The sequence below is a fragment of the Phyllostomus hastatus genome, unplaced genomic scaffold (assembly GCF_019186645.2).
Source record: "Phyllostomus hastatus isolate PE091 unplaced genomic scaffold, TTU_PhHast_1.1 phas_contig_147, whole genome shotgun sequence".
NCBI classification, from domain to species: domain Eukaryota; kingdom Metazoa; phylum Chordata; class Mammalia; order Chiroptera; family Phyllostomidae; genus Phyllostomus; species Phyllostomus hastatus.
The window spans coordinates 7,356,780-7,374,893 of NW_025333603.1; the positions used below are offsets into that span (position 1 = coordinate 7,356,780).

Here is an 18,114-nt window from a genome sequence, read left to right on the forward strand (position 1 = left end):
ACTAAACTCACCAACACCATTTCTTCTATCCTATACATTTCGACATATGTAAGAGTCTTACTGAATATTATCGAGGTTTTTGAGAGAATGAATAATGGCTTTTCATATTTCCTAGATGGGACCACATAACTCATTTCTAAAATACTTAAATTAACAAAGCTATTTCCTGCGAAGAGCCAGAGAAATGTGGCGATGTTTAATTCCTAGCTCCTTCTCCCTTTATTGTGTTACATCCACCTAAGCACAAAGCGACTGCAGAAGTACTTCTTTTTAGCTTTATGAAAGTCCTATAACTTTATATTTGAAATCTCTAAAGAGCGATTTTAATACTGAGAGTTGGTGGATACTGAAACGACCGTTAAACTTTACTTTAAATTCAGAAACATCCTTCTTTACTGTTGGAACTTGTAAGAAAGGTTTTTATTTTTTAGCAATAGTCTTGTGTTTAGAAAATATTACTCTTACTTAAGTAGTGTTTTGTACATTGTTCCTAGTTTTAAAATCCAAATACAACACATTTTTTTTCTTCAAAACCATCACAAATTCTACTTTCTTCTACATTTTCCTAAAATGTGTTTTAAATTTAATTTCATGTTGCTGTCAAAAATACATTTTTCAGTAACTTGTGGTTAGAGGTAGCAGAAGTTGAAATCTTGTTGCACTTTACTGAGCAAAGGTGAGCTTTAATGCCAAATGAAAAATATTAAACTTTTTTCTCCTATATTCTTTTTATATTATCATGGAAAACAAATTACTGAAAGCCACTTGCCTGCAACCATTCCAGTCCTTGTCAGAGCAGGCATCCGAACCACATCCTTCAATAAGCCTTGAAGTATTTTGTTCTTTTTGGAGAGCAGGGAAGTTATGAAGCAGAAGGAAGAAACTTTCACATAAAATATATTTGTTCATGTGGGAGATGATAAGTGAAGTATTTATAAATGGTAACTGCATTGAAATCTTTTGGTTAAAATCTTTAATTAAAATGACAAAGTAAATAGATGCTAGAAAACTGGCTTGGAAATTTGATATTTCTATTTCACTCAAAAATTATTCTTAAAAATATTTTATATGCCTTTAATAAAAAGTTTTGTGGTAACCAAGTACTTGATATAGGAGTAGCCTATTTATTTATTGTAAAAGTTTCCATGTTTATTACACTGCAGCCCTGAAATTACTTATGACACTCACATGTAATTTATATATTTTTCTTGCTGAGCTTTTTATCCCCTAAAGTTGATATTTGCATTATTTTAATACTTAAACATTTTGTAATTTTACATTTCTGTCATCCAGGGAGAAAAAGTCAGTGTTGCATTTAGTACATTCATGGTATCAGTTTTTGAAAATTTATTAAGTAACCAATTGTTTCATTTGTGATTAAAAAAATCAACTTAATAGGAAGCACTTTGAGGGTGAGTTGCCTTTACAAGTGTAGCTTTTAGAGCTAACATAATTGTTTTTGGATCGCTATTCTGAAACCTGTTTCTCAAATATTTAACTTAAGTTTGAGAAAAAGGGGAGATTGAACATTAGGATAAATTCATGCTGAAATGATTTTAGGTTTGATCTTCAAAAAAAAGTTGTTCTTATCCTATTTTAAAGCAAAAATACAAGGCACTAAGTAAATTCTTTTGGGTGAAGCATCAGGAGAGGAAGAAAAGAATAATTGAATCCTCAAGAAAATATGTCTAGTTTTTCAACTGGTCTACATTTTCTAATATCAAGACATAAACCATCATGATATTCTAACAAGTGGTAAATTATATGGGGGTTATAGAGGAGTGGAAATCAGAGAAAAACATTGTCCTGTTCTGCAAAAAGTGTTTTATTAAGGCAAAAGAAGCATAAGACAACCCATTTTTAAAACAAAGTCTCCAAGTTGGGTATTGAGACTGGCAAAGAGAGAAGCAAGGAAAAAGTCAAGGAAAGATAAAATAATAAGACAAAGCTATTTGCAATTACATGTTAGAACTTAAGATTTTGTTGATGGAAAAGATGTTGCTTAAATATATTCATAAACCTGCAGTAAGATTTCCATTTAGCAGTTTCAGAAGATTTAAAAAGCTGTTTAAAATATGACAAAACTGAATTTTAGCATGATATTAAAATTGGACAGCCAACCATTTAACTGACAAAGTAGAAGGCAGTGTGGGAGACCCCTCCCCACATTCATTGTAGGTTCTCGGCTCCCTCCGCCGGGTTTCCCTCCATCAGGCTAACGACCTCGTTTCTCCGGTAGAGCCTGGCCAAGTCGCAGGCGGTGTACCCCTTATGGTTCCGATGCCCCACTTTGCTGGCGGTGTGCTTCACAAGGAACTCCACCACCGGGAGGTGGCCTTCTTTGGCAGCCAAGTGCAAGGGTAGGTTCCCTTCATTATCCTCGATGTTAACATCAGCTTGAAACTCCAGCAAAGTCTGTAAAGTGTCCAGGAAACCTGCTCTGGCAGCATCATGAATGACAGCGAAACCAGTTCCGTCTTTCAAATTGGGATTTGCACCTCCAAGTAGTAGTCTCCTGGCAATCTCAGGATTTCCAAGTTTCATAACCTAGAAAAGAAGAAAGGATAGTAACATTTAAAGTGCTCCTATTACAAGAATATACTAAAATATCCATCTTTCCTATTTTTGTAACTATTTTTGGTGAAGGAGTATTTGGGAAAGACTCATATGATGGAGCTTGAATGACTCAGTTGCATGAAGGAAACTACTAGTAGGAAAAGTAGAAGAAAACTTATACAAATTGAGCTGCTATGGTGGAATATCTTAAATGGGCCCCAAAGTATGATATATTGATCAATAGAATATAACTAGTCCAAATTGTATAAAATTTACTTACAACTCAGTTCTCTATCTTCCATGAAGAGTTTTATAATTTCATGAATTTATTAAAATAAAAGAAATTAAATTTGATATTTAAATAAGAGTCTCCTTCTGTGCTTGTTCATACTCATGAAATGTACCTAGAGTATTTATTCTGGAAAGTCAAATGAGGGCAAAATTTATTTTCTAAATAGTTACTGAAAAGGAGAGTGAGTTACTTTAAATTCCCAAAGAAGTATCAGACTCCATCACCTAGTGTCAAAACGATCTATTCAAATATCCAGACCTGATATTTTCTTAAATGATTAATTTTCACAAATTCTCTCCCAATAGATACTGCCAAATTTCCAAGTGTTTTTTTAAATTTCCTCGCAACTTATTATATATTAGCTAATAAGTGTATTCAGTGCTTAGAATCCTTTACTTGATATTTTAAAATGTTATTGATTATTAAGGTGTTAAACAAGTAAGTGTTCTACATGGTTTATAATACTGATTTATCTAAAACTAAGTTCGTGATATGCCGTGTATTAGATAGGAGATGATTGTATGGCAGCTGCTCTCATAAAGAATGAAACAGTCATCCTACCATGTTATTTAATGTTTCTTAAAGTTCTAACTAGCCTCCTGATTATCAAGTGAGCAAAAGAAGAGAAAATAAGATATTTAATGTGTATTTTGAGACACAGACAGCTTTGTCTGTGGTTTAAGCCCATTTAATGATCAACTGGTGATCCCATCTTATTTCCTTTTGCAGTTATTGTCAGGCATTTAGGAATACCTATTTGTAAATTGCCAACACTTTAAAAGTCAGAAAGTGGTATTAAAATGTGCTGTCAACATACAAGTAATTCACATAATAAAGACTTATCTCCTGCTGTTTGAATATATTTCACTCTACTAAGAGGTCTCTATTATGCTCTCATAATTATAAAATACCTCATAGAGCAGCATGCAGTTATACAATACATATAATTTAGTTTTGAAAAACCAGTCTCATTAACATGCCAGAAAAATTCATTATTTTAACCAGTTTCATTTATATTTAGATTATTCATAACACTATAGATTTATAATAAATAGATTGCATAACAGACACATGCTTGTGAAATTAAATAAAATCCATTGAGAAATACAGAGTTGATCTATCACTTTAAAATGTTTGTTTTTAAAAATAACCACAAATTAAGTAATATAATAAAATATATTTAGAATTAATAATATTTTAGAAATGCGAAGTATATAGATAGTCAAGATATTAAGCTTCCCTGTTGACAAAACCCTGCTGGCTTTCAGCCCTTACTTTGGGTTAATGGTAAAAATGATACACAAATTATTTTTCAAGAACTTCAATGAAATATACTTTTTGGTTATTAAAAATCAATACAATCTAATTCTTGCCACAACTGCCTTTAAAGATTTAGTCACATTTAAGGACCTGGACTGGGAAAAATAAGGAAGAGACACTTTGGATCTTCGTAAAGCAAATGCACGATTAAGGCCTTTGATATTATCCTGATTGAAAAGCTTACTCCAGGCAAAGGGGAAAAAACTTCTACAACTGAGTTAAATAAACATAAAGGTAGAAGGAAATTTGCCATCTTTCACAGAAAATAATAGTAATATTGGAAACAGTTTTAAAAGAAAGTCCTTTCTTGAGTTATGATACAACTTCAGAGTCAGGATTATACATACTGAAAATAAGCTTTGAGACTCCTGTTTTTGTGTGTTTCATTATATGTACAAGGACTAACCCACAATAAGTGGGTGTTAGTATCTTGATAAGTGTGTTTAATATAAACAAGATTGCAGAATTTTATTTAAAATGTTTGCCAAAACAATTTTTTTCAGTATTCATCTACCACTCTTCCTGTTCGTCAAAAATCCTCTAAGATCTTATTCTGAACATGGGTTAAGTGGTTCACTGTTTGTGAGATTTATATAATCTTTTAGTTTTCAATAGGAAACTTTTAAATATATTAAATTTGTGGCATTGGTATCATTATCAAATCTGGTAAGTAGAAAAATAAAAAAATTCCTTTTTCCATTTAATCTACTTGAAACAACAAGATAAATTATTTACTATCTATGCATAACCTTCCATACTACTGGACAGTTTGCAAGGTCAGTGTATTCTGATTTAAAATACACAGACTGTATGGTCATTGTCAGTTAATAGTATATCTCCCTCCACTTAAATGTCTAATTCTTGTAACTAAAACACAGCACCCAAAAAACCCTCTCCCCAATTTTCAATGCTTCAAGTGTGGCATTTCTGAATACGAATAGTTCATAAGAATATCACCAGAACTCTAATAAAGCATCTATTTGAGACCACTTTTTCATTTTTTTCTGTTCTAACCCTTTCAACTGAGTTACATGATAACGCTCAGAGGAGGAAAAAAATTATCAGGTACAATACTTGGCAGCTGGACACGTTTCCTTTGTTGCTTGTAAATTTAATTACTAAAATTTAGAAGATACCACGGCAAGACCACAGAGACAAAAACATAAACTGAGCTCTGATTAGAAAATACAACTTTTTATTCCTTCTCAATCCTGAATGGGTTGATGGTATTACATTAACTGTGAAATGTACATCCTGTGCCCGTGCCCAGTCCACCTATTCCAAACTAGGAAAGGTCGTTTGTCAAAACTTGAAGAATTTGAAGGAAAAACACCCTCGCCAGTAGTCAAGAAAATTTACGTTAAAGTCAATTATTGGAGCACAGTACGGAAACCACTAATAGCAGTGTATTTACTTCAAATAATAATCATAATAATGTGTTTACAGAGCTGTCTACCCCCCCCCAAAAAAAAAACTCGGCGTTGCTACGATTACTTTCAAATCCCCACCGTCACAAAAACATTACAAAAATTAAGACCAAACCTGGAACCCACTTGATATCGAGGATGTTATTGGATTTGACGAGTTTGTTCAAAGTACGTCATTTTGGGGAGTTGGATCCATTTAAAGATATAAAATATGGCAACCAACTAGGTTTAAAAACAGTGAAATTTTGTACCCCTGAAAGCTTTAAAGCTGTTATTCTAGAAACCTGGGTCACGTAGGCAACATTATTGACCTGTTTTCCCCACCTCTCTGGATACCAACCTGCAGCGCAGTCCTTCCAAATCCATTTTGTGCATTGACGTTTACATTATTTTGCAACAAACTAGTAAGTTGTTCTAGGTCCCCCCTGGCAGCTGCGGACGCCAACTCGTTCCCCCAAGGTTCGGCCATTCTTTAGGGTCCTGACGATCGGGAAAAGATGAATTAGTTGTTTATCTTTTTTCCCTTTCTTTTGCTCCTAACCAGGCTGCATGATGGCATCGGAGACTGACAGAAGGACTGGGATGGTTAATCTGGAGTAGAGCTTGGTAGTAAATACTAGTAAGATCTGCTTGCCAAAAGCCCGCCCCTCGATTCACACGTGATTATTCAGCAAAACTGAGCCATTGGAGAGGGGCTCCGCTCCTTGCTTTTTAGCTTAACCCCTATGAAGAATTCTGGTGATTCAATAGAGAGACATACAGACACATTCCTGGTAAATTAGCCTGGATGTAAAATGTAGGCAGAGCTGTCACTACAACACTACAGATCTCTGCGAGGAATGTGCGGAGGCTTAAGGCACTAGATCAGGGAGGAAATACCGCGAAAGAAAGGAGTTTTTTTGGGGGGGGGGCAGGGGAGGCATTAACCCACCCTTGTTCACGGTGGTGACTTGAGCCGCGCGAGCCAGAACTGCAGGGGCAGGTCCTCGGAGAGGCTCGGTCTCCATCCGTCACGCCCGAAGGGGTAGTCCTCAGTCCTCCGCTGCTGGGAGAGCGCAGCTGTAGCTGGATGCTGACGTACTCCGGGGGGTTAAAGATGATCGCCAAAGGCAAACGGGAGTAGTAGTTCCGTGGCCCTCAAGTTATAGGTCGTAACGACTCCTCAGTGGCCTCGGCTTCTCTGGAGGAGCCTTAATTTGCGTCCGGGCCGAGCCGCGGGCTAACGCCGCGCGGGAAGGCTCCGGAGCCCGCCCGCCGGGCCACCGCAGCCCCGCCGAGCCTCAGAGGCTGTGGGAGCCAGTCTCGGCGCGCGCCTTCGGAGACCGCCGGGCGCCCAGCGGGCCTGGGGCAAGCGGGTCATTCCTACCCCACCGGGTTGCGGGACCTCCAGCAGCTAGAGGGAGGGAGAGCGATGCGGGAAGCGTCTATGGAGCTCGGGCTGCTAGGGCAGAGCCTGGCAGCATCGCGGCTGCACCGGGCAGCCCACCGGTAACTTCCCGCCTACGGCCGAGCCAGTTCAGACTTCCTACTGTAGACGCTCAATGAGCTGCCGCCGCCGGTTTTCGGAGGGCCTCCGGAGATCAGGAGGGTCCTGGGAAGATCGGGCCAAGCTCCGAGTGTGGGGAGTCACTACAATCCCTAGACGCTGCCAGTCCCGCTGCCCTTTCGGCGAGATCCCAGTAGCTTCGGCTACCCGTGCCACTTCGCCAACCTCTCGCGGTCCCCCGGCTTCTGCTCCCAGCTCGTTTCACCAGCAGGACAGCGGCCACCAGCCAGCTGTGACCTCGAACCCAACTGGGTAGTACAGCTTCCTTCCGAGCCGCAGCGCTCTCAGTGACAGTTTCTTTTGTAGCTGGTCTCCCCCAAATCGCCGGTCCCTGCTCCCTTCACTCCTATAGACACTTGAGAGTTGTCCCCCTTTTTGCTCTTTTTCTTCTCTCCTTTCTTTGCTTCTTTTTTCGCTCAAACAATTGCTGCCTCTGTTGCCGTTGCAGAGACGGTGCCGGTTTCTTCTCCCTTTTTTCCGACCTCATCAGCTTTTTTTGAAAAGAAAAAAATTGAGCGCTTTTTGAGTTGAAAAACCCGCCCCCATTTTAACGGCAGAATTTTAAGGAGGCTCCGCGGAGTTGCAGCTCCGCGGGAGCGGGAAGGCCGGGCGCCGCCCACGCCCCGCCCTCCGCCCTGGTGGCGCTCTCTTCCCCCGGACCGCCTCACGCTCCGCCCCCCGCCCGGCGTCCGACTCCCGCCTCCACGCTCCCCTCCTCCTTCTCTGACTCTCCTGCTTCGCTCCTACCCGCCAGCCCCGCGGCCTTCTTCCGCGGGCCCGCGCAATGGAGTTGGCGACGCGAAACCCCGGGCAGCAGAGAGCTGACGGGGGCAGCGCGTGAGGGGAAGAGGCCTGTTAATTAACGCGATTGCGTAGAGCCACAGGGCCTTAGAGGCTGGGCACCGCTGGCTGCTGGAAGGCGGAGAGCTAGCGGGCCTCTGCGCTCCTCTGCCAGGCTCTCAAAGATCCGGCGGCCAGGCCTGTGTTGCCGCCTCTTCTGCGGCTCACGCTGTGTAAACTTGGCCTCCTTTTTTCTGCGGGCCCCAGCCTCGCACCTGCCAGATCGACCCAGGGCTGCGGTGGGCAGAGGTACCCTGGGGGTGGAGGGAGAGACCCGGACTGACAGCAACTACAGTGCTCAGCAAGTTTTTATAGAGTGGTTTTTAAGAGTACTAAAGACATGGTATATAGGTAAGAAATCATGACGAACTCTGAAACCTTAATGTTCCAGGGACTCGAAACTGTGAAATATTCCATTTTTTCAGGGAAAGGGAGAAAAGCAATTAATTTTAAAGCACAACTTAAAATAAGTCTTGGGAAGGGTTTTCTAACAAGGCCACTTCTTTACTGGCCAAAGTTCTCACTTTGACTACATAGATGGGGGCTTGTTTTGGGGGGCAGGGGTGGGGGGAAGTGTGTCTAAATGTAAATCATTTATTTAAATCATCGGAGACAACAGTTCTCTCTGTACTTTTAAACTTCCTCTTTTAGCTATGTAACATTAATTAACTACAGCTTTCTATATTTTTTGTCCTTAAAAATACCCAACACGGTTACATGATGCATCCAGTGGTCAAAATGAAACCAAGCAAAAAATGACAAGTGGTCTAATTAGTACTGGCTTCTAGTAAGCATATCCTCAAGCAACATCTGTACTCAGCTCCTTGAAGTATACTGGGAATATTAGCAACAAAAACACACCAGAAACATCTGGATAATCGTGTAGCAACAGACTGGCTGGTAGGTGTGTGTGTGGGGTCGTGTAAACCGGGAGGAATTTGGCAGTGTTTTCTTTAACTGAATTGTTGAGAAAAAAAATAACCAGAGTTTTTTTCGTAGGTAACAAAACTTGAAATGTGAATGAAGCGTAAACTACACCACGGGAAATTAACTCTTTTCTTATACTTATTTACACATTTTAAATAGAACATCTAGGATTCCATTTTCTCACCAGTAAATATCATAAATAATACAATTTACTTTTGATTATTCTGTGGACTTACTGTGTAATTTTTTGGTGCAGCTGGAGGGTGTGATGATATAGTAGTATTGTTGGCCTGTAAGAGATAACTGGCACTAATCCAATTTATGAGAATTGCTTTCTAGCATTATTATGGTTTCCTACTAAGAGAAGATACTGTAATGAGGAAGAACATTAAACTGTAACTCATTATAATATATAGGTACACATATGTTATAATTTTTGTGAAATAAAATACTTTTGCTTAGTAACAGTAAATAAAATTTATGGCAATTTAAGAGGCATACAGTAGAGCTGAATTAAGATTTTTGCAGGTACTATGCACCGACATGATTTTGATGTCTTACCACCTCACCTCATATGTAAATAAAATTAAAGTAATACTAAACCAAAAAATGTGTAAAGTCTAACAAAGTTGCTTTTGCTGAAATATTAAATCCTTTAAGAAAGTATTTTTTTTTTTTTACTCTGGTGTAGCTCGTGCCCTAAAGCATATATATGCTTAGTCTGCTTATTGTGTAAGCTAGAAGTGGCAGCATAGAGGTTTTAGCCTTAGCTCAGAGAGCATAAGTAAGTACTACAAAGTACCTTCAATGAAAATCTAATATTCATTGAGTGCCAGTTCACTGAAGTAGATTCAGAAGTATTTCTGCCCTCAGTAAGCTTACATTCTAACATGGTGTACAAGAAAGATGCTCAATTAAGTGCCTATATATTGAAAGTAGTGGTTTTTCTTTTAACATAGTAATGACATATTACTCAAACACTGAAAATAGAGGCTTTGTAGTTGGATATTAAATACTCACTGTCATGAAATTTTTTTCAACAGTTCACACTCATTTTAAAGGGCTTATAGAAATATAATTCAGTCAGATTACTTTGGGACTTTTCCTAATTGACTTAAGCATGCACAGTTTCTGAATGATTGACTTTTGGAAATATGTGTATGGTATTTACAATTTCTTTACCTAGTTTCAAAGTCTTTCTCTATTGTATTTATAGATCTAACAGAGGTGGAAAGCAGACTGGTACCCCCCAGGGAACCTTTTAATCATTTCATAATTGTGGCTTTGGTATTTTATTTCTGAGATTCAGCAGGCTTTTTCATGTGGGTACTCACATCACTTATGAAAGCTTTTTGGTAAAGTAAGAAAAAAATTGCCCAGTAAGCAACTCAGAAGCATAAACATAATAGCAATAATTAATATTTATATGGTGTTTCATGGTTGTAAAATATGATGCACACATTATTTAATATTTACAACAACTCTTTGAGGTGAAATAATTATTCTTGTTTTTTTCAGGTGAAGGAATTGAGGCCTATAGAGATTGTAACTTAAAGCCAGTAAGTTGTGGATATAGAATTTAAGTTCAGATCTTGAGGTCCCAAATTTTGTACCTCTTTCATTACTTAAGAGTTCAGGATTAGGCACTAAATTCCTAAAGAATATTAAACCACTAGATGGAATATATTTTGATTACTGAAGTGTGGATCTAGTAGTATTAATTTTCTTGTGAATTATAATTGAATAGTATTGTTAAGAACCTTGATTAACTTAACCAAAGGATCAAGGTTAACATCACCAGTAATAAGTCATGTTGATATCATGTGCTGGGAATATATCACCTTTGTGGTGTTCTTCCCCCAAATCCATAAACTCAGCGTAATTCAGAAAAAACATCAGATAAACCCAAACCAAGGGACATTCTATGAAGTTCCTAACCACTAGTCTTCAAAAGTCAAGACTGAAGGAAATATCACAGATTGGAAAAGGCTAATGAAACATGGTGACTAAATATAATGTACGGTATCCTTGACTGGACCTGGAACAGAAAAAGGACATTAATGTAAAAATCCAAATAGAATCTCCTGAGTATAAGTAATAGTATAGTACCAACGTTAATTTCTTAGTTTTGATAGCTGTACCATGGTTGTGTAAGATGATAACATTAGAGGAAGCTGGATAAAGGTGTACAAGAATATTCTGTGCTATCTTTGCAGCTACTCTGTAAGATTATTTCAGATAGAAAGTTAGCATAATAATTAGAAATAAACTTTATTATATATATTTTAGAGAAAGATGAAAAAAGTTCCTTTTAAAAGCGTAATGAATATCAGAGAACATAGAGATTCTAAAAAAAGATCTATACAGTATTTGAATTAGGCTGGGCTCCATGAGTTAATGTGGTAGACCAACTATGAGAATAGAGGATAGATTAAAATTATTTTTTTGGCCGTGGCTGGTGTTGCTCAGTGGATTGAGTACTGGCCTGTGAACCAAAGGGTCGCTGGTTTGATTCCCAGTCGGGGCACATGCCGGGGTTGCGGGCTGGTTCCCCGGTGGCAGGGTGTGTGAGAGGCAACCACACACTGTTATTTCTCTCCTTCTCTTTCTCCCTCCCTTCCCTCTGTCTAAAAATAAATAAATAAAATATATTTTAAAAGAAGTAAAAATTATTTATTTTGTTCATGTTTATGTACAGAGAATTTCTATTCTTCTCTAAATATGTAACACTGAAATGAAATAGTTTCTCTTAATGGAGGAATTCTTGAGAAATGAAAAGCGAAGTTTTTCCTCCTTAATTCAGTATTTATTTTTCTTTTATTCTTCTTCCTGTAGTGGACAATTACTCTGGATACTGGCTATCCAACCATGAAGAGTTAGGTCATAGGGAAGAATCAGTTTCATCAGGAACTGTACAAATTTTGCAGCGTGGAGGGTGAATTGCAGGGAGGCAACAGGGTAAGTGGAAAGAGCACTAGTTTTGACCTAGGTCTGTTGCTTTGTACCATGACTTTGGGAAAATTCTTAACTTCTCAGATTAGTTTTTTGTGCTGTGGTGGTTGTAAGAATTAAATGAGCTAAGTGTGTGAAGTACCTGTGCATTTTAGACATCCAATAAAATTAATTCAAAAGTATTAGTTATTGTATACTTAGAACTTTGCTATGTATGAACTATGGTGAATGTAAAAATATATGGGATGAAAGGGTTTATAATCTCAAGGAACTTTCAACCTTTGGGGAAAGGTTAAAACATGCATAGATGAAACAAAGAAAAAATTAACAAATTTTATCAGAGCATTAAATTGTGTTATAAGATAGTGAAAGCAGTGAGTAGAAGGGAGAAGAATCTTGTTAGCTTAAGTTTTATGAAAGAATTGGTCCTGCAAAAAGCATTTAGGAATTGGTATACAGAATAATAACTGATACGCTTAGAGAGCTTTAAGGTTTTTGAAGTTTTCACAATATTATATTACTCAATATTCACAATTACTCTCTGAGATAAGTTTTATAAATTACATTTTAGAGGTAAAGAAATTGAGACTCAAGTTTTTTTGTTAAGGGGAGGAATTAGAACTCAAGTGTAGTGAATGCTGACTATGAAATATATGCTTATTTTGTAAAAATATTTTATGTTTTCCATGCATTTTGTTAATTGTTTTCTCATCATCTGAAGTAGTCATGTCAGAAACTGAAGTCAGAGAGACTAAGTGACACATCTAAGTTCCCCCAACAAATTAGTTGGGAAAGCATTACTAGAACTCATATGCCTGAAAGTCTAGGGTATTCCCATTTTTCTATATTACTACAATGTTTTAATTTCCAGATAGCCAGAAGGAAGGGAGAAGTGGTGCAGCACTGGATTTGAATAGGGTTTTTTTTCCTTCTGTCATCACAGAGAAAAACCTCAACTTTTCATGGCTGTCTTATCCTAGCCTGGTATCTAGAGACAATTATTCACCTGCCTTGTGCTGAGAGTGACATACATGAATGGGACAAATGAATTGCCACACTTAAATTGCGGTAGTATGTTTCACTTCATGATTCACATTCTAGCTATATTTTGAAATTACTTCCTTAAGGATGTCAATTAAACAAACACTCCATCGCATGTGAGTATGGAAAGTTGTACTCCTTACCTAATTAATGCTGATCTAAATACAGATTTTCACCTAAGAAAATGCACAGAATAAACTTAAGTCTTCAGAACACCCTAGTGCTCTTGTTTGTGTTCAGAAAACACAAAGACCCAGGTCTTGATTCTATATGGTGATGTCACTAGTCTGTATTTTAACTCTACAGCAGAAAATCAGCAATCTTACCTCACGCTTCAGGAACTTACATACTTTCCAAGGCAAGTAAATGCTATATTATATTTTGAAGATGATATTTTCCCATGTCAAAGTTGAACATAATCCTAGTCACTCTTTCTCCAGTCGGGACAATTACATATTGTCACACTTCATTTGCACATAGTCTTTGGCTGTTCTTGGCTCAAAGCCTGTCAATTTCTTTCTTTAAAAGGCTTTGTTTACTTTTAGAGAGAGGGAAAGGGAGAGAAGAGAAGCATCCTGTGCGAAAGAAACATCTGTCGCTGCCTCTCTCACGCCCCTAGTCGGGGACCTGGACCAAACACCCAGGCATGTGTCCTGACCGGGAATGGAACTGGCCACCTTTCACTTTGCGGGAGGGAGCCCAACCAACTAGGCCACACCATGGGGGCCCGAAGCCTGTCAATTTCTGACAATTAGTTGAAAATTTTAGTAATTGGTGATTTCTTCACTTGCGAAAATACCTTAAATAGACTGAGTATATTCAAAGCTGGACTCAAGTTTTCTCCATTTGTAAGATGTGTCCCTGGTTTAAAAAAATAATAGAAAGGTTTTTTATTTGTCCTAACAAGAAAACGCTCATCTTTTTCTTGGGGTGGATATTCACATATTTCTCAGCTTCCACATCTTCCCCATGTATACCATCTGAGGATGCAGGCGTCAGGGGGATTGGGATTAAGTGTGAATGTAAACTGATTTTGACAGGTTGAGTGTAAAAGACTATATGAGGTTGTATTTTGGTGAAACTTTGAGAAAATGCACATTTATAAAATGCTGTTAGACGGGTTGTCAGAGTGCGCTGAGTTGGTTTGAGGCTTGATATGTATGCGCGTGACTGTAACGACGTAAAGCACAGAATCTGATCCCTGCCCCAACTAGGGGGAAGCGGTACCGCGAAGATTTTGCTTAATTCCAAACCGGAATAACCTGTTGCGGGAGTCCCGCAGATGGATTTTGGCGTGCCCGCCAGCGGCTCCCGGATCCCTGCCTGGTAGTGGCGCCCCCAGCACTTGACAGAAGGGCTGTCACGTGGCAGCCGGAAAGCGGCGTTTTGCGACCTCGATGACAGACAAAATGTGCGACAGCCGTGGTGTAAGCCAACCAGGGGCGGAGGCGGCGGCCGGGTAGGAAGAGGAGGAGGCGGAGGCGTTCGCGGCGTTCACCCGCCAGCCTGTTCGCTCGGTTTCCCCGCCCCCGCCGGTCTCGCCGTGGCTGAAGGGAGCTGAATCTGTGCTGTCGTAGCCTGACCTCATCCTGGCCGGCTACTGTAAGACCGGATCCGCATCCAAACCAACATCCCTTTCGGGGCGTCTGCGGCGCGGTCTCCGCTGGGCGCAGGCGGGCGGCCCAGGTTCCTGAAGGTTACCGAGTGCATGAGCTCCTAGCCTCCCGCGCTGCCCCGCCCGCCGGCCCGCGGGCCCGCCCGCCGGCTCGCCCGCCCGCCCCTTGGCGCCCGACGGTGGCGGCGGCGGCGGAGACGGCCGCAGGAGGCGCCGTCTCCCTCCCAGGTGCGCGCTTCGCTCCCGGAGCCGCGGCACTCGGAGGCCGCCATGGCGTCCAACATGGACCGGGAGATGATCTTGGCCGATTTTCAGGTGAATTATCTGGCCCTGTTCCCTTCCCACCTCAAACCTCGTGGGTTCCCGGTGCTAGAAGGGTGGCCTCTTCCCAGCGTTTATTTGACCACTGCAGTGGTTTGGGGTGTTATCCGGTACTTGGCTTAGGTGTGTGTGTTGAGCCACGGGGAACTTGTAATTCATAGGCTGTGTATGTTGTGTGTGTGTAAAATGTGTTAGGTACGGTTTGAATGGGACTTGTAGGGTGAAGGGGTGTTACGGTAATTGGGTTATGAATGTCGACAGTGTAGTGTTTCCTGTATTATATGAAGCATGTGTAGAATGGGGGAATATTAAGTGTGGGGCTTTTAAGTATGGGGTGTCTTGGGTCAGGAGTTTGGGTTCTTCCATGAGGGTGTGTTGTATGGAGTATGGGTGTGGAGCGTGTATGGGTATGGAGTTTGGGATGTTGTGGGTGTATTGTTTTTAGGAGAGAGTGAAAAAGGATGGTGAAGAGGAGGTGGTGAGGGTAGCGGGGCATCCTGGTCGGTTTCAAGAAATAAACATTTCTTGACTTTGATGCTTAATTGGAATCTTTGGAGATTAGGAACATTAGCAGGAGTCAAATTATATATACTATATCATCTTTGCAGTGAATTCACAAACTTACGAAATTATTTATTCATATTTGCAGATTCTCCTTTCCTACAGCTTTGAATTGCTTGGGTGGTGCCCTTTCTCCGCCAGTAATTTAAAGGATAGTAACACTAGCATATCTAAGGGGAGGCCTTTTGAAAGTAGAGCTGTATGCATTATGAAGGACTTGGAGTTAAAACCAGTACCCCGTGAACACCACCTTTGACCGTTTGAGTTTGGTGAAAATACTGTAGTTAGATCTTTTTAACCATTCATTTTGGCATTAAGTTAGAAGCTGTTATGTACAGGCAGACTTTTCCCTCTTTAACACTGTCACCGTTGCACATGGTATAACACTGGAATTTTAGGTAATGTTTTTCCTTACTCAGATGCTGTTGGGCTTTTCTTCCTCATTGATTCTTTGACTATTTTTTAAGTTCCTTTTTTCTCAGGTTAATATTCTGATGTCCATTTCCAGAGTTTGCTCTTTTGATTATCCAGTGGTATTTGTTATTAGGAATATGCACATATCTTCATTTGATTATATTGTAACTTCTAAACTCAGACAGAAGGAAGTTGACCACAAGATTTTAAGGTTTTGTAGGATTAGGATTGGCCTGAGATGTTTTGCCTGTCTAAATGTTTTCATCAGCCTTTCTCCCCCTCCAATGCAGTTGTTTATCTAATGTGAAATTCAATTGTTTGAAAAAAGGACTCTATTTCCAGGAGCAGTTTTATCCTATTATAAAATGTTTATGGTCTGATAGGAATGGCTTTAGAAAGTGAGAAAAAGTGTGCTTTACCTCATTAAAAGCTTTAAGGTAATTATAACTTTATTTTGATTTCCCAAAACTTTTTACTTCCTCTAATAATTTGTAATGGCTTACTCTCTTCTTTTTTCTTTTGCTTAAAATTTTTTCTATTATTTCTGGTTTTGGTTGTTATTTATTTATTTTTTTTTGCTCGATCTCTTCTTACTTTCAACAATTATCAATATTATGCACATTGTGAACCTTATTGGCCAAGGACAGGAAATTTAGGATTCTTGTACTTTTAGGCAAAATCAGATTTTTCTGATAAGCATTTGGATTACAGCAGAGAATACTTAGATCACAGCTGAGACTTAATTGGGCAAGCATTCTGATTACATTAATACACTCTAATTAAAGTTTTTCTCTTCAAACCAATGGCAGTTTCTGAATAATTGTTTACAAAATGTAAAAAAGCATTGGCAGTGAACAATTTTTTGCTAAATGGTTGAGCTAATTTCATATTGTTAAATAGGTAAGAAAATGCTATGATAGAATAAAAAGTTACTTAGAAAACTGTACACATCTTATGATCATTAGCCCTTTCTGTGTGTTTAGGAACCTTGTAATCCTCTTGTAAATGATGATTCTAGATCAGTTTGCTCTTGTGGACTTGGTTTTAAAATGGACTGTTTTTTCTATTTTTTAACATTACACAAGATTTTTATAGGATTAACTTTTAAATTAGCATTTATCCCGTTATCAGAACCAGATTATGTATGTATGTATTTATTCATTAAAGCTTTTATTGATTTATTTATAGAGAGGGAAAGGGAGGGATAAAGAGAGTGAGAGAAAAATTGATGTGTGAGAGATACATAGATTAGTTGCTTCTTGCACACCCCCAGCCAGGGACCTGGCCCACAACTCAGGCATGTGCCCTGACTGGGAATTGAACCTGCAACCTTTAGGTTCAGAGGCCAGCACTTAATCCACTGAGCCACACCACCCAGAGTAGAACCAGGTAATTTATGTTAAAGATTGCAGCTGAAGACTTGGAATGTGGTTACTTGGATGATACTGGTTTCTTCTATAACTGGGTAGATAAGCTTCCCACTCAAAAGTGAACATAGTTGAATTATATTCTATTTACTTTGTATGATTATGAAAATTAAAAATAGTTTTGAGACCTCAGTTTTTCCTTTATAAATAGAGATGATTTTTAAATGTGATTAGATTTAAAAATTAAAGTTTTAGATTTGGTTATTGCTGGATGATAGATTCTTGTAAATTCAGTGTCTAAATATGGAAGAAACTTTTGAGAAGGATTTTTGTATTGCCTTTAATTATTTCAACTCAATAGAGGAGTTTCTGTTGAAATCAGTGGAGGAGTGGATAACAATCATATGAGGTAAAGAGAACATGATTTTACTATGTTCAAGTTTGGGTGGGGAAATAGATTCACTCAGTTATGGATGAAACCAGTATCATTCATGTATCCAGATTCCAAGTCTTTACTATAGTTATATACACATACATGTTTGTATATACATATATAAAAATCAGTAAAACCTGGTTTCTTATAAGTGGATGGAAGATTACAGCTGAAACTTAATGGGATAGGTTTGGGACTTTGTAGATGAGTGAACTCATTACAAAGCAAATATATTCCAAATTGTCCTCTAAAAGATTTTTTCCCCCAAATAAAAACAGCTCCCAATTAAAACAAAATTTAAATTGTGGTGAAATACACATAATATTTAGTTTGCCATCTTAACCATTTTTAAGTGTCCTGTTTAGTGACATTAAATTTATTCACTTTGGGCAACCATTACCACCATCCATTTCCAGAACTCTTTATCTTGCAGGACTGTAACTCTGTACTGATTAAACAGTAATTTCTCATTCTTTCCCTTTTCCAGCCCCTGGCAACCACC

The 18,114-nt window shown here is 38.9% G+C and overlaps 2 protein-coding genes and 1 long non-coding RNA gene across 4 annotated transcripts in view; 2 read left to right on the forward strand and 1 right to left on the reverse strand.

The window, feature by feature from the left end:
• Positions 1-1,807: 1,807 nt before the first annotated feature.
• CDKN2C (cyclin dependent kinase inhibitor 2C) lies at positions 1,808-7,743 on the reverse strand. Of its 2 annotated transcripts, XM_045857247.1 has the most exons (3): positions 6,527-7,743; positions 5,936-6,075; positions 1,808-2,547 (listed from the first exon to the last, which is right to left on the reverse strand). In XM_045857247.1, the coding sequence occupies exons 2-3, from the start codon at positions 6,062-6,064 to the stop codon at positions 2,170-2,172; spliced, it is 507 nt and encodes a 168-aa protein (XP_045713203.1). In that variant the 5' UTR covers positions 6,065-6,075; positions 6,527-7,743; the 3' UTR covers positions 1,808-2,169. The 2 variants fall into 2 exon arrangements, with proteins under 2 accessions (XP_045713203.1, XP_045713210.1); XM_045857254.1 differs by lacking the exon at positions 6,527-7,743 and having other exon boundaries at positions 5,936-6,197.
• A 133-nt stretch (positions 7,744-7,876) lies between these two features.
• LOC123830778 lies at positions 7,877-9,966 on the forward strand. The gene is made up of 3 exons (XR_006787812.1): positions 7,877-8,332; positions 8,712-8,881; positions 8,981-9,966. It is a non-coding gene; the product is annotated as an uncharacterized LOC123830778 (long non-coding RNA).
• A 4,379-nt stretch (positions 9,967-14,345) lies between these two features.
• Positions 14,346-18,114, forward strand: part of FAF1 (Fas associated factor 1) — a 412,428-nt gene continuing 408,659 nt past the window's right edge. The window contains exon 1 of the mRNA XM_045857312.1: positions 14,346-14,831. Within this exon, the coding sequence (XP_045713268.1) occupies positions 14,787-14,831 (45 nt within the window). The 5' untranslated portion in view covers positions 14,346-14,786. The remainder of the gene's footprint in view (positions 14,832-18,114) is intronic.